The sequence below is a fragment of the Stenella coeruleoalba genome, assembly GCF_951394435.1.
Source record: "Stenella coeruleoalba genome assembly, chromosome: 2".
Classification (NCBI taxonomy): domain Eukaryota; kingdom Metazoa; phylum Chordata; class Mammalia; order Artiodactyla; family Delphinidae; genus Stenella; species Stenella coeruleoalba.
In genome coordinates this window covers 118004542-118019792 of record NC_137147.1, presented here as the reverse complement: position 1 = coordinate 118019792, position 15251 = coordinate 118004542, and the positions used below count along the sequence as shown (strand labels likewise).

General features: G+C 41.5%; 2 protein-coding genes across 7 annotated transcripts in view; one reads left to right on the top strand and one right to left on the bottom strand.

Annotated features, from left to right (window-relative positions):
* The window catches only part of MCTP2 (multiple C2 and transmembrane domain containing 2), a 251996-nt gene extending 247882 nt beyond the window's left edge, over positions 1–4114 (bottom strand). For 4 of the 6 annotated variants that reach the window (XM_079914839.1, XM_079914836.1, XM_079914835.1 and 1 more), the window contains exon 1: positions 3926–4114. The gene's annotated coding sequence lies outside the window, so the exon portion shown is untranslated. The remainder of the gene's footprint in view (positions 1–3925) is intronic. The other 2 variants (XM_079914838.1, XM_079914837.1) reach the window with 2 other exon arrangements.
* The window catches only part of LOC307182367 (growth factor receptor-bound protein 10-like), a gene marked incomplete at both ends in the record, with an annotated part of 43518 nt that continues 32170 nt past the window's right edge, over positions 3904–15251 (top strand). Inside the window, 1 exon segment of the mRNA XM_079913605.1 lies at positions 3904–4255. Within this exon segment, the coding sequence (XP_079769731.1) occupies positions 3904–4255 (352 nt within the window).

The following is a 15251-nucleotide window of genomic DNA, read 5'->3' as shown; positions in this document are numbered from 1 at the left end:
AAACCATAATGGAAAAGAATATGAAAAAGAATATGTATATATATGTACAAGTGAATCGCTCTGCTATACATCAGAAACTAACACAGCATTGTAAATCAATAAAAAAAAGGAAGAGCCTAAGTAAATAAATAAATAAATTATTGGAGTGATAACAGCTCTCTCTCTGGGGTTGTAATGATGATTAAAAGAGTTAATATTTCTTAATCACAATGCCTGGCACCATCTAAGTGCTCCATAAATGTCAGTGATAGTAAGGTAAGTTATACTACAATAATAATATATTAGCCTTAGTACCAATCTTACTCCTCTCCTTTCATCTTCCCAAGGGATTCTATGCCCTACCAGTTCTCTTAAACACTACAAGCAATGGTTCTCAAACTTTATAGCATACACCAGAATCATCTGGAAGGCTTCTTAAAACACAGATTGCTGTGCCAGAGACACAGAGCTTCTGATTCAGGGGGCCTGGGATGGGGCCTGAGAACACACATTTTTAACAAGTTAATCTCAGGTGCATGGGTACTGCTTGGTTTGGAAAGACATGTGGAAAAATACTAAGGGGCCTCCCTGCATCAGTGGAGGACAGTGTGTGGGTCCAAACCTCCAAGGCTTTCTATGGCCCTCCACATCCCTAGACTGCCCTTCCCAGACTCTTCCATCTCAGTATCTCCACCCACAATTCCCAACTCAGCTCAAGCATCAAGACCTCTGTGCTGGCACCAACACTGTACTATCATCAATGACATCAGCTCCAAGAGACCAGGTGCTCCCTGGCAATCAGAACCCGGCCTTACCCAGTGCATGGGACATAGAAAACCCTCGATAAACGGTACCATAGAATGAAAGCTGGGACAGCCAACAGTCGAAGGCATCGCTGGAGAACCAACCAAACTGGAAGGTCTTAGACATCATCAGGGGCCTTCCTCTCAGAACTGTTCACTGGACATGAAGTGCCCTGAGACCCCAATGAGCCCAGGATCTCCTCCGCCCCAGTTGGCAGCTTTTCTGCTCAGTGGACCATTGGTCCTTTGCCTCCAACCACAACTGTCGCTCCCACTCTTTGAAGGTAACGGAGCTTCATTTTCTGGACTCTCACTGGCATGGGCCAACGAGTGCTACAAGCTGCTGGGAAATGCTGAGTGTTCTCAGAGAGAAGGTTACAATCAGGAAGTATTTTTTTTTTTTTTTTTTTTTTTTAGGAAGCATTTTTATGTAAGCGTTTCTGGTAAATGACCCAAGAAGATCTCTGCCAAAAGAGATAGCAATCTCCAGCAAATGGCTACAATTCCTTTTTCCATTCTAAATAGGCATTCACTTTCATAGCTAATTTTGTATTATTTTTCTTAACAAGGAGACCCATATTGTTTACCTTTCAGGTCTCCCAAAATCTGGATCTGCCCGTTTCACACCGCCTGCATACACTGCTCCTTGGCCCTTCGGCTCTTCTGTGAATTTCTCTAAATCATTACACACCCTGCCCCTTCATTAAAGCATCTTAACCAAGTCAAGCACACTTTTATAAACACCTGCTAGGCAGGATTTCAAATGCTTTTAGAAAGAAGTTCAAGGTGTCTTGTCGATTTCTCTGTCAAATGAAGATAGAGGGAAAAACAAATGTGCCAAGCACGATCCAGGCAGAATATCTACCTGATCCTCCCAACAGAGGCAAAGAGCCTTTCTTCAACAAAAAAACACTTTCTTCAACACCTGAAGATAATTTCGATATGAAACCCCTCAATTTTTGTGTGTAATTACCAACAGTTATAAGGAAGGTTTTCAGAGAGCAAGTGTTCTCCATGTCAGGAAATATTATTTAAAATTCTAAGTACTATTCTCATTCTACACAGTATAATAATTTTAATTTGAAAAATCACTTGTGTGGTTTACATGCACTTAAAGAAACCATCAGTTGAGCTGTTATGGATCATTTATTCAAAAGACTAAACTGGAATTTTAGGATTCCTTCCTAAATAAGCACGTTGACATACTTACACTTCTAGAGATAGATTTAAGGAAAACTATATATATCTTTTCAAATAAATATTCATGATTATAGATTTATACACACACACAAAGTCTTTTCTAGGTGACAAAGGTGGCCTCTATTCACCTGTAAGCTATAAAAGGAAATTAAGATGAAATATGTTAAAGCACATGAATAAGAAAATTAGCTGATACCTCAGCATATGAATAATATGAATATTAGTGGATACTTCAATGTGTAATACACAAGGAATACATATAAAGTTTTACTACTTTGCCCAACTTGGCTATATTAGGTCCTTAAAAATATGTTAAGGAGATACAGAATAAATTTTATATTTTTAAAATAGCTGTCCATCTTCTTGTCCCAGATTGGTTTCAGTTTAACAAGGAGAATGAAAACAAACAATGCTCGTTTTATTCATGGTGGTTACTTTAACTCTCAGGACGTGGATTGTTTTGTGAACATAAATTTGAAGTATCATTTCCATTAAATCTGCAGCTTTACACTATCTGTCTCACAGTAACTTGGAATAGTGAAAAAGCATGGGTTCTGCACTCAGAAATATCCACACTCAACTCCCAGGTCCACCAGTTACTGTGAACAAATTCCTGATTCTTCCCTGCCTCAGTTTCTCATCTGTACAGAGGAAGTAACACCTACTTTGTATATTTTATGCAAGTTTTTAAGTAAAGTGATCAGCATGGTGCTTGGCACAGAGTTGATTCTTACCAACGTTAGTTTAAGGATGGTTTTGGATAATCCTTGTCACTCTGGATGAGAGACCAGGCTAATGATAAATATTCTCCAAAGATTTTCATTTTCCCTGCATTTAAAATGCTTATTACCAGAGATCAAAGAGGTACCGTAAAGACAAAAGCACCACGTCCCACTGCTCTCTTTCTAAACACCCCCCTGTGAGAAACGACTGCCCTAAAATTCCCTTTTGTATCCACAGCCCTAAAATTCCCTTTTGTATCCACACCTGTGCTACCACACAGCACACCAGCCTGGCCCTCATAGAGATCCCCCCCTTAACAGGCGTGCAACAAATATCAGTTAAATTGAAATGCTTCTGACCCAAGCAAAAACTGAATGCTAATGGAAATCGCAATCCATAGACCTGTTTGTGATTCGGTGTGTCGATGAAACAGGTTTTCTAGAGTCCCCAGGTTCACCGGGAGGCTGTTTGGTAACTTTAAGTTCCCGATGCCGATGGAACTTCTAGAACAGACTTAGGTAAGCACCTAGACACAGGTGAAACCTTCACACAGCGCGCATAAGTTCATTCAGACATTCTAATCCACTTCATGGAAACCCAACCATATTTAAAAGCCATCAACGCACCATTTGCTTAACAAATGGATAGTGCACTGGGGAACTAATTGCAGAAGCAATTGCCTCTCAAGGTCGCCACCACCATCACGATATATATATATACTTTTTAATGTGACAAGACACTCTGGAACCTACACAATTATCAGAAGGCTTTCAACTCTCGTGGTGGGGGGGGGGGGGGGTGAGCAAATGTCCGCGCAAGGAACCGAAGCGGACTCTCCGGGCCTCCACGAAGGGAGCGCATCCAATCCCACCCAAGTGAGGGACTGACCTCTGCACAAAGAGTCCCGGAGGTGGCAGTGACAAACTCCGCTGCGACCCAAGGAGACCTAATGAAGGTCCTTTAAAATGCAAAGAAATCCTAGGGCAGGCTGCCCTCCCCCGGTGCGCCCTCCAGCACGCCGGTCCTCGACATACCCTTCTGACTGAACCGGCAGCTCCGGAGTTAGCAGCTCCACTGAATTCCCTTCCCGGTCGGTCAGGTTCCCCAAGTCCCCGGTTCTGTTGGCAGCGGACACCCCTCCACCCCCCAAAGGAGAGAGTCACCGGCGACCCGGTGCTCCGCCCGCGCTCGCGGCCAGATGAACCCCGCACCACCCTCACCTGTCCGAGGCCGCGTCCCAGGGGATGCAGAGAGGCCGGCGCACGCCGCTCACCTGCGCGGGCCCCGTCGCCGCCGCTGCCGTAGCCGCTTGCACGCGCCAGGAGCCGCCGAGACGCGGCGAGAGCGGGCGCATCTCCTGAGGCAGCCAGACTTCCTCGGCCCCGCCTCTTACCGGCCACGCCTCCAGCTACCCCGAGAGCCTGCCCAGCCTCCAGGCGGAGGAGGCGGCCGCGCGTCACCTTGGGGCCGCGTCCCACCCGACCCGGCGCTGACGCCGCAGCGGGAAGCTCCGGCGGCTGCTGAGAGAAGGGGCCGCCGTTGGATTCCGGGTAATGGCTGGGTGAAGAGAAAGAGGTTACCCGTAACTCCTTCGCCTGGGTTGAGTCACAGGAAAAGGAAGATGTGTCCAAAAAGTCTGGCAGTGACTAAAAGAGTTGAGTTTCTTCACGATTTAGTTCAGAGTAAGAACAAAGTGTGGATAAGTGTGGTTGGCACTCAAGAGGACGAGTGCGGCTGGCAAAGTTGTAATTGCTTAATTAATCACTTGTCTTCGCTATTGCGCAGAGGCGCGCACCTTGTTCCCTTCGCTCCCTAAAGGATCAATGGGAAGGGAACAGCCTCCGTTTTTACCACCCTGACCCTGGCAAGAGGTACCAGAGGCAGGCAAGCCATGAAACCTGTGCCACCTGCGCGCGATTGTGGGTGAAACCCCGTTTCTGAGCCTAAGTTCCTCATTTCTAAAGATTAGGTGACATTCGTGCCCAGCGAGCTGCCGGAACACTCAAAGAGTCTCTTAAAGAGAGACTAAGTGCGATGACTGGCCCTAAGGCATTCAGTAAACATTTGCTTTTGTTCCTTTCCCTTGATTTTTTTTTTCTTCCTTCCTTTTTCTTCTTTTCCCGCTATAATCTTGCACTTTATTTACTGCTTATCTCTGCCCGGTCACTTTTTTTTCTCATCTATTAACGAGACTGCATCTACCGGGCACCGAGTCTGTGCCCTGCAAGGCGTTGGGCACTTTAAAAGGAGATGTTCTGGTAAGATCCCTGCCCTCTGGGAGGTCAGGAACTCACAAGACACCACCCCACCCCACCCCCCGCCAAGAAACAGCTTTGAAATTAGATACAAGAGAGTTAAAGAAACCCGCTAATTGAGTGTTGGACAGACCTGCTAGGCCGTTCTGTAGGTAATTGTGTTAAACCAGCTACTTCACTTAATGTCTCTGAATTTCAACTCTCCCCTCCCCCAAAAAACAAAAACAAAACAAAAACAAAAAAACCTGGGATTAAAATAATAAGCTGTTGCACAGATTCTGAGAAATAATTAATTTACATAAATTAGTAGAATCAGAGAAACTGGAGGTAAATGGCAAATCTGGGCTTTTTTCCACTGTGCTCTCCCTCCTGCTACATCCCCTACCTGAGAGAACAGAGGTAACAGGGAAAATAAAGCAGCAAAAAAAGAGGAGGAGCATTGGGTAGGAGAAATAGCAACCAGACCTTTAAAGCCGACTAAGGATACAACTGAATTAAAATAGTAAATGAACCCACACAAAAAAGCTTTTTGCTTCTAACTCCTGCCGCAGTGGAGTTCCTGTTCTGTGGGTCCTGCAGCCTAACCGCAGGTTGCAAATGACTAACAGCATTTTTCAGTCATTAAATGCTGCAGAAAGTGAAACATCGAAAGATCACAGAAATCTAAGCTCATACCTCCTCTCCTCCCTCTCATGACAATACCTTCTTCTGTCCATCTTCATTGTTCGTTTGTTTTTTTTAATTGCCCAGACATGTTACCTGCTTCTTTGTAATATGTTCCACCCAGGGAACAATATTTGTTGCTTTAACCAGTTTAACTTCACTGTATAACCACAAGCAGCACTTAGAACAGCAGCTAGACTCATATAGGTGGCTGATAAATTTTCAATACACTGTTGTTACATTTAAAAAGGGTTTGAACCAAGTCTTATGGGCACTGTCAATGACGTCATAATTGTTACTTTATTTAAAAAAAAGAATCTCCTGCATTTATAATAGGTGGTCTTCGCTGTCTCGCCTTCTTAATTCACATGAGCAACGAGATATTTGGCCTCTGAAGAAACAACCCTATTGTCAATATGATAATTGAACATATGCTTGGTTGCGTGGCAATCTAATAATTTCAATGTTTAAAATTTGAAATGGCAGATGTGTCTTCTAGGGGTCCGATGTGCTTTTTTGCTGTCACAGCCAATGTACCTGTTGTGCCTTCAGAAGCACTGCCATAGAGGTATATTAGCAACTGTGGTGCCTGTTTAAATGAGTCAGAGCAATTTAAACAGGACAAGTTACAATGTTTGTAGTCACCTGAAATCTCTGCTCAGGGGATTAAAGGAGTCTTCTGTAAAAGAGAGAAAACGTGTCTGTAAGTGCAGAGGAGCAAGAACTCCAGCTCCTTTCTGGTCCTAGGAAATCAGGACAGACCTCCTTGTGTCATCCTAGCAGAGCTGGCCAGGCAGTCAGACCAGTCCAGCTCGAATTGAAGGACTCAAGGCTAATCTTGGGAGTACCACTCCCTTGGATGTCCAAGAAAAAGGTTTCTGAGTTCTGCTAACGAAGGTATTAAGGGCTTGGCACCTAGCATATCTCATCTTCATTAGTGCTTCTTATCATTTTTGGGCCAATAAACGCTAAAGTAGAAAATCAATTGAGATATAAACATAAATCTGGAACTATTAGGAGGTGAAACCAATGCCGTGGTTAAGGCAAAATTTAGTTCATGAGTCACGTGGCAAATGTTTAATGTGCGCTGTAAGGAAGAAGCATGTGTACTTTGTTGCGTGGCATTGAGAAAAGGGCATTTCTTTTATTGTCAGTGCAAATAGGCTTTGTCATTATATTTACTTGTTTAGGGATTTTTTTTTCCCCATCTTTTAATTGTCATGGCAGATTATAGAAAGCATATTCCCTTTTTATAGTGGCAGTTGTGGAGAGACCAAATTTAGTGACTCACACCAGACCCCAGCTCTGCCACTTAACTAGATGTGTGTTTTCCTGCAGGTGGCTAGTAGGGTTTCAGTTTCTTGAACAAAGGAGTGGCCCCAACAGAAAACGAGTGTTACTTTCTAATTACTCAGAAAGAAGACTTATTATAAAACCTTTCTTTGGAAACCAAGTATTTAATTGTCTTATTAATAATAATCCTATGTAGCAAATTATTTAAAATACCTAAGCATATATTTAATACAAGCTGATTAGCTAGAAATATGCACAGGTACTAAGTTGCTAAAAATTACACTTTTATGGATATTATGCTTTCTACAAGTGAGAATTTCTATGACCAGGATGAACATATGCTAATAGTTGCTTTTAAAAAGTTAAAATTATTAGAGACATGGAGGGTAAATCTTAAAAGCTTTAATCCCCTGTTCATCTGATGGGTTAAGCAGACCCAAATTTACCGCTTTCAGGTGAAGCTTGACCTGGCTCAAGGGTTCTCGCTTATCACCAACACGTCTGGTGATGTGAATTCCATCCATCTAGCTAAGTGCTTAGACCTTCTTCCAAAGTAAACCAGATCAGGAATGCGTTTCACACTGTACATCATTGCTGTGGCTCCCTGTGGAATCACTTTTCTAGAATGTGCTCTACTGTGTTTCTACTGGTGATAGTGAAGAGCATCTTAGGATCAGCCCTGAGAAGTGGGTTGTTGAATTTACACTGAAAATGTTAGTCAGGGTCATTGTTTTTAAAATTACAGTGATCAAGCTAGAAGTTGTCCATTATCTCAGGAATGCTAATCTAGACTTTCCCACAGCAGTCAGTCTGTTTGCATCCTCTGGGTTCCATAAGTAACTCAAGTGAATTTGTTTTCCTCTCTAATTTGACTGTGAGAATGCCCAGGGTGACCTATCTCTGTCAAATGTTCAGAAATGCTTTTTCATATGTTGTATAATAGAGTTATATTTTTCTAACTTACTGTCCTAAGTCTGAGATGAAACGAAAGGAATTTTCAAGGCCAGGGTATTAAGATAATAATTGATTTTTCCATGCAATAAGATGTACATCCATCGACACATTTGTCTGCATAACATCCACTGAGCAGCGACACCCAGGGCCACACACTAGGATGCTTACAGGGGCCAGGCTGGTGAGATCAATGTGTGACTGTGGCCACATTCAAGAAAATAGAGACTGTCAAAACCTGCAGAGCACATGCCCACCTAAAGGCATTCAAATTCTATTCTTGTTAACTTCTCTGCTGGCCAAAGCATGCAGGTGGCCAAATGCCAGGTAGCCATTTGTGTCCCCTGATCAACAATGTATCCGAGCTCTAAGATAAACACTGTGGATATAAGATAAATAAAATATGATAGCTTCTGCCCTCCAGGGATTCACATTTTGCTGTGGGAAAAGATATGTAAACAAATAAGTAGAACAGATTTTCAGAGGGAAAAGTCTCTGACAGCAGCACCTGCAGGGTCCAGGGAGTAAAGTACAGCGTCAGGTGCAGGAGACCAGGTAGAAAATATATAAGAGAATTAGCAGGAGCGGTGACTCCACGCAGCCCCAAGGGCTGAGAAAGGAGATCCTGATGGGTGAAGCCTAGCTCACAGTACTGGGATGAACCCATACTCAATAGGCAAGAGAAGATCAATTCAGGGAATGAAGCCAGACCTGCTCAGCAGTATTTCCATAATTGTTCACTCAAGTAATCAGAAAATTTAAATATAGATACATAGAGAGAAATAATAACAACACTTTTGGTTGAAGACATTAACAAGTTTTGGACTTGAAGCCTCCAGTCTGTCTTTGTGACCTCCTGGGACATATAATTTGAATTAAGTTTTAATTCAGCCTCCAATTACTGGCTTTTATGATGACCTACAAAGAAAATACAGAATCACTAATGAATGGATTGAAGAGTACTTAGGAAACACATGGGGCTTTATTACGTGCATAATAACACTATTTTCAAGCTGGCTTGGTATACAATTACCTGCTTTACTGATGTTTTAGGTACATCTATAGAATGACTATTGTTGCCACTTCCTGAAAAAATCTGGGCCCAAAATAGAGAATAAAACAGTAAGAAATTTGATCTCAAAACTAATTTCTTAGTTTCCAGTATACAGGTGTTAACTCTTTTTTTTTATTATTGGGAAATACCTAACTATACTAAAAAATTATACATTCTATAAAGGACTTCTTTTGAAAAATAGCTTTGCTTAGTTTGAACTACTATTATGTTGATTTTTAAATGAAGAATGGGAAGGATAAAACCCTATCTGGTTCAACACAAAATATATTTTAGATCATTTAAAAGGAAGAGAGTTTGGGGCTTCCCTGGTGGGGCAGTGGTTGAGAGTCCGCCTGCCAATGCAGGGGACACGGGTTCATGCCCCTGTCCAGGAGGATCCCACATGCCGCGGAGCGGCTGGGCCCGTGAGCCATGGCCGCTGAGCCTGCGCGTCCGGAGCCTGTGCTCCGCAGCGGGAGAGGCCACAACAGTGAGAAGCCCGCGTACCGCAAAAAAAAAAAAAAAAAAAAAAAAGAGTTCTTTGCAAGAATTAATGTTTTTTGTTAACATGCAGTATCTTTATAACATGAGCCCAAGATGGAAGTTACAATTATCTGTGTACAATAAAGCATCTTTCCATCAATAAAGCATTGTTCCATCAATGTCTTTTTCTCATTTGCTCATACAACATTCTGCTCATGGTTTCCTATACAGACCCCTTGATTCCCCATCTCTCCTACTACCTGAATGGTTCTTTCCCTCTGAGTCTTAGACTCCTTGTGGCCAAATTCTATCCCCCTCAAAGCTCACATAAAATATTATCTCCTCTGTAAAGAATCCACTCATTTCTCAACCCAAAGCAATCCCTCTCTCCCGAGAGCTCGCATAGCAATATCCTTATCAATCTTGTAATGCTTCAATCAGGAACAATGCCTCGGGGCTTCACTGGTGGCGCAGTGGTGAAGAATCCGCCTGCTCATGCAGGGGACACAGGTTTGAGACCTGATCCGCGAAGATCCCACATGCCGCGGAGCAACTAAGCCCGTGCGCCACGACTACTGAAGCCCACACACCTAGAGCCCGTGTTCCGCAACAAGAGAAGCACTGCAATGAGAAGCCCGCACACCGCAACGAGTAGCCCCTGCTCGCCACAACTAGAGAAAGCCCGCACACAGCAACAAAGACCCAACAGCCAAAAGTAAATAAAATAAATTTATATTAAAAAAAAAGAAAAACAACAATTGCCTCTATCTTTATAAAATAGTTATTTTGGGTACCTGTCTTATCTTTCAAACATTCATTTGTTTCACAGATATTTCTGGAATATCTACTTTGTGTGAGGATAATCTATAGAATATAAGATTTTATTTCCAATTCGTATATATACCCAATGTATTAGTTATCTATCGATGTGTAACGAATTACCCCAAAACTCAGTGGCTGAAAGCAAGACATTTATTGTTGCAGAGTTTCTATAGGACAGGAATCCTGATGTGGCTTAGATAGGTGTTTCTGGTTCAGGATCTCTCATGAGGCTGCAGTCAGGCTGTCTGCCAGGGATGCAGTCCCCTCAAGGCTGAAATGGGGCTGGAGAATTTCCTTCAACACTCACTCACATGGTTGCGGGCAGACCACAATCCCTTGCGATATGAGCTACTCCCTGGTAGCTGTGTGTGCCCCTGTCATGGCAACTGGTAATCAAACAGAGAAAGAAACAGACCAAGATGGAAACCATCATCGTTTTATAACCTAGTCTTGGAAATGACATCTCATCACTTCTGCCACGCTCTCTACATTAGATACAAAAGTTCATCACATATACAGGGGGAGGAGATTACACAAGGGCATGAACACCAGGAAGCCAAGTTTATAAATTCAGAGGCTGCCTATCGCGCCTAATTAGCACAACAAATACACAGTAAGTGTCCGATGAATAATCTATCTAGGGTTTGTTGAGATTCTTCAACTTGAAAGTTATAGTTGTCATCAAATTTAGATATGATGAAAATTTTTCAGTCATTATTTCTTAAAACATTTTTATGACCCTATTTCTTTTTTTTTTGGAACACCCGTTCCATTCATATGAGGCCACTTAATATTCTCCCACAGCTCACAAATGATCTGTTCATTTGTTTCTTCTTTAGGCTTCTATTCTCTGTATGTTTCATTTTGGATAGTTTCCATTTCTATATGGTCAGGCTCATTAATTTTTTTCCCTGCAATTGTCTTATCTGCTGTAAATTCTATCCAATGTATTTTTCATCACAGACATTTTATATTTCATCTTGAGAATTTGTATTTTCATCTTTTGTATGCCTTTTATGTTTCTTGTTATCATGCTTTCTGCTACTTTGTTGAATGTAGAGCGTATATTAATAATACTGTTTTATCCTACTTCTAATCCTTATCTTCTGTTTCATTTCTGGTTTTTTTCCTGTTGATTAATTTTCCTATCTATTGTGGGTTTTTTCCCCTGGCTTCTCTGCATGCCTAATAAATCTTGATTCAATGTCATGCAGTATGAATTTTATGTTGTTGAGTGCTGAATTTTTAAAATATTATTCCTTTGAATATCTGGGGACTTTTTTCTGAAATGAAGATGAGTTACTTAGAAATACGTTTATTCCCTTGAGGTTTTTTTTTCAAGCTTTGTTGAATGGATCCAGAACAGTCTCTAGTCTAGAGTTATCCTCTCTGAGGATTCTAGCCCATGTGTTAGGACAACTTTCCTTACTGTCTTAGGGGAACTTGACTATTCCCGGCCCTGTATTAGCTGCAAGGGTTGCTCCACCTACGCCTTCTGGTGGTTCTTTCCTGTTCTTGGCAGTTTCCTTATGCACATGAGCTAATCAGTGTTTGGCCAAATGCTCGAAGGGAATCCTTTGTAGATCCCTGTGTCTCTCCTGTCTTTCTCTTTCTCTCTTTCCCTATAGATCTTTCCTCTGTAAATTCCCCCCGTAAATGATGGCCACCTTGGCCTTCCTAATCTCTCCTTAAATCAGAGAAGCTCCAGGGCTCTGCTTGATCTCCTGTCCCTGGGCTGTGACCTGGAAACTCTCCAGACAGTAAGCGGGGACAATAATAGGGCTTACCTCATTTATATCCTTTTCCTCAGGGATCATGGTACTGTGCTGTTCGTTGTCCAATGCCTGAAAAACGTTGTTTCATATATTTTGGTTGTTCTTTTTTTTCCAGGTATAGGAGAGCAAATCTAGTTTCCTTTATTCCGTCGTGGCCAGAAGCTGAAATACAGTCCTATAGAAACTTGATTTGATCTCAAACATATAACCTCTCAGTGACCTGTATGATATTTATTCTATACAAGAGAAGAAACTTGACTAAACATTTTTTATGGAAATTTTTATTCAAGACAAATTGAGGATTATAACCTGAGAACAGCCTCCAAGAAAGCTCTGAGAATAATTCCGGAAACTGGACTAAAATTTTAAAAATCTGACACTAGGAGTCAGAATATCTGAGTTGATAACTCTTCACCAAATTATAGTGTCATTTTTTTGATCAGTCAAATGCTTGAAGAAATTGGACCAGATCAAAGTTCTTAGTACTTTCACCCCAAAGTTTACTGTGTTACTATTATTATTTTCAATTTGGTTACAATGAATATCCTACTGATTGCTCTGATAAGTGGGTCCAGCCCTCTTGTAAATGTCTGATGAACAATCTGTGTAGGGTTTGTTGAGCTTCTTAAACCTGAGAGTCCATCAGCACCCAGTCAGAGAACAGATAGCCATGACATCAGTGTTGATTCACTGAGTTGATCCAATTTCAGCCAAAAGCAAGGAAGCAACATCTTAGCCTATACAGTCTCATTATGGGAAATAGTCTCTCTTTAAGTGTAAGCCTTTATGAGTCTAGGGCTCAAATCTTATCAATCTTTGCCTCAGTTACTAAATAGTATCTTTACTTTTAACTAGGGTTCTTTTTTTTTTTTTTCAGACTTCACTCAAGGCTTGCCACTCTGAATACTGGCCAGTCTTTTCAATGTCAATCGGGCACATTTCCAGGTCCCAGTGACACCTAGCAAAACTTCTAGGTCAGGACCCTGCTTCTTATCCTCTTTGAAATATACCAAGAACATGCTGATTTTTTCTCAAGACACTTGGACAAGATCTCATTGCATTCTAGATTAATGTAACCTAAAGTAATTTGACCACCAAGTGTGAAGTCACTGAGCGACTTTGCCTTTCAAGGTAACTGGCAGATAATCAAAGATATGACTCACGATCCAAAGCACTCACGCATCTTTCATTTGTAAACCAAACAAAGGTGGAAATATATCATCAAAAGTTTTCTATAGAAGTGGCAGGTTCTCTATTACTGTACTCAACTGAGTAACTCCAGTACATTCAAGCTGTCTTTGGCTAACAGTGTTCCTTTCCTTCCCAAATCCAGTCCAGTGGCTCCTGTTACACAATTGGACTTCACCACTTCTAAAGCCATTTGCAACTTAATATCAGTCATGCACATTTTCATTTCAAATTAGCTCTTTGTCCTGATTTATCCGTATATTTCCATGGAATTATTACTCGAGTTGATCATTCCTTTTTCTGTTTACCCAATGTTTCCTATAATCTGAATGACAAAATTTCAAATTTGAGTCTCTAGAACCTTGTACTCTTAGTTGTTTTTTTGACCCACTGTGGTCATAAACAATAGATTTATGCAATATACATAAGCAGCAGAGAACAAAAACAACAATAAACAAATAACAAATAGAAAATACTGGTATAAACTATAAGCTCAAGTTCAGCTACTTATCAGCTAGTGACTTTGAGCAAATTAATTTCCCTTATGTGTGTTGGAATTACTATCTACATCAGACTAGTGTAAAGGTAATAAATATTTTGAATATATCAAAGCCAAAGCAGATTCTCAATAAATTGAATATTTGGATATTATCATGATGATAATGATGATGAAGATGATAAAGCTCATTCTGTGTAATTCTTTTTTTCCTCAAATTCATTGTTTTTTTTTCAATATTTTATTATGAAAAATTTCAAACATACAACATACCTGTAAGACTTACCATGAAAACCTGTGTATCTACCACCTAGATTCCACTGCACATTTTGTTACACATCTAAACAACTGTATCTCTCTGCCCATAGACCATTAATTTTGGACACATTTCAAAATAAACTGCAGACATCCTTACACATTCCCCGCCATGTGTACTTTTAACTAGAGTTCTTTTTACTTTGACTAGAATTTTTTCTTTTGATATAAATCTTATATACATTCAAGTGTATAAGTATTAAGAGTACATTTCCTGAGTTTTTTTTTTTTTTCTTTTTTTTTTTTGCGGTACGTGGGCCTCTCACTGTTGTGGCCTTTCCCGCTGCGGAGCACAGGCTCCGGACGCGCAGGCTCAGCGGCCGTGGCTCACAGGCCCAGCCGCTCCGCGGCATGTGGGATCCTCCCAGACCGGGGCACGAACCCGTGTCCCCTACATGGGCAGGCGGACTCTCAACCACTGCGCCACCAGGGAAGCCCATTTCCTGAGTTTTGATTAATAAGTACATCTCTGCAACCAAGATATAGGACATCTCTTTCACCCTCCAAAATTACTTCATGTCCCTCCCCAGTCAGTACTTCCCTCTCCACTCACACACATGCATACACAAACACATATGCTTACACACACACACACAAACATGCACAGACAGGCTGCCTTGGCTCTACCGTTTTGTTCATCACCAATTCGTTTTGCCTATTGTCTAGATACAGCGGTCCCCAACCTTGTTGGAACCAGGGACTGGTTTCGTGGAAGACAATTTTTCCACCGACGGGGGTGAGGGGGAATGGAGGTAATGCGGTAATGCAAGCGATAGGGAGTGATGGTGAGCGACAGATGAAGCTTCGCTCACTCGCCCACAGCTCACCTCCTGCTGTGCGGCTTGGTTCCTAACAGGCTGCGGACCAGTACCAGGGTTGGGGACCCCCGGTCTACAACATCAAATAAATGGGATGATACATTTGTACTCTTTTGTGTAAAGGTATTTTTTCACTCACAGTTTATGAGATTTCATCCACTCTGCCATGTGTTTCAGTAGTTAATCCTTTTGTTGCTGAGTAATATATATTCTATTGCACAAATACGTCACACATGTTTATCCATTCTATCAGTGGATATCTGACTGTCTCCAGATTGAGGCTTTTCTGAGAAAAGTTTCCATGAACTTGTTTGAATAAGCCTTTCTGTGGACGTATACGTTTCTTTATTAGGTTCTTAGTTCATAGGGATTAGATGTTGTTCCTTTCTGTTTTATTCCCCAAATACCTACTGTAATGCTGAACAGAGAAGCG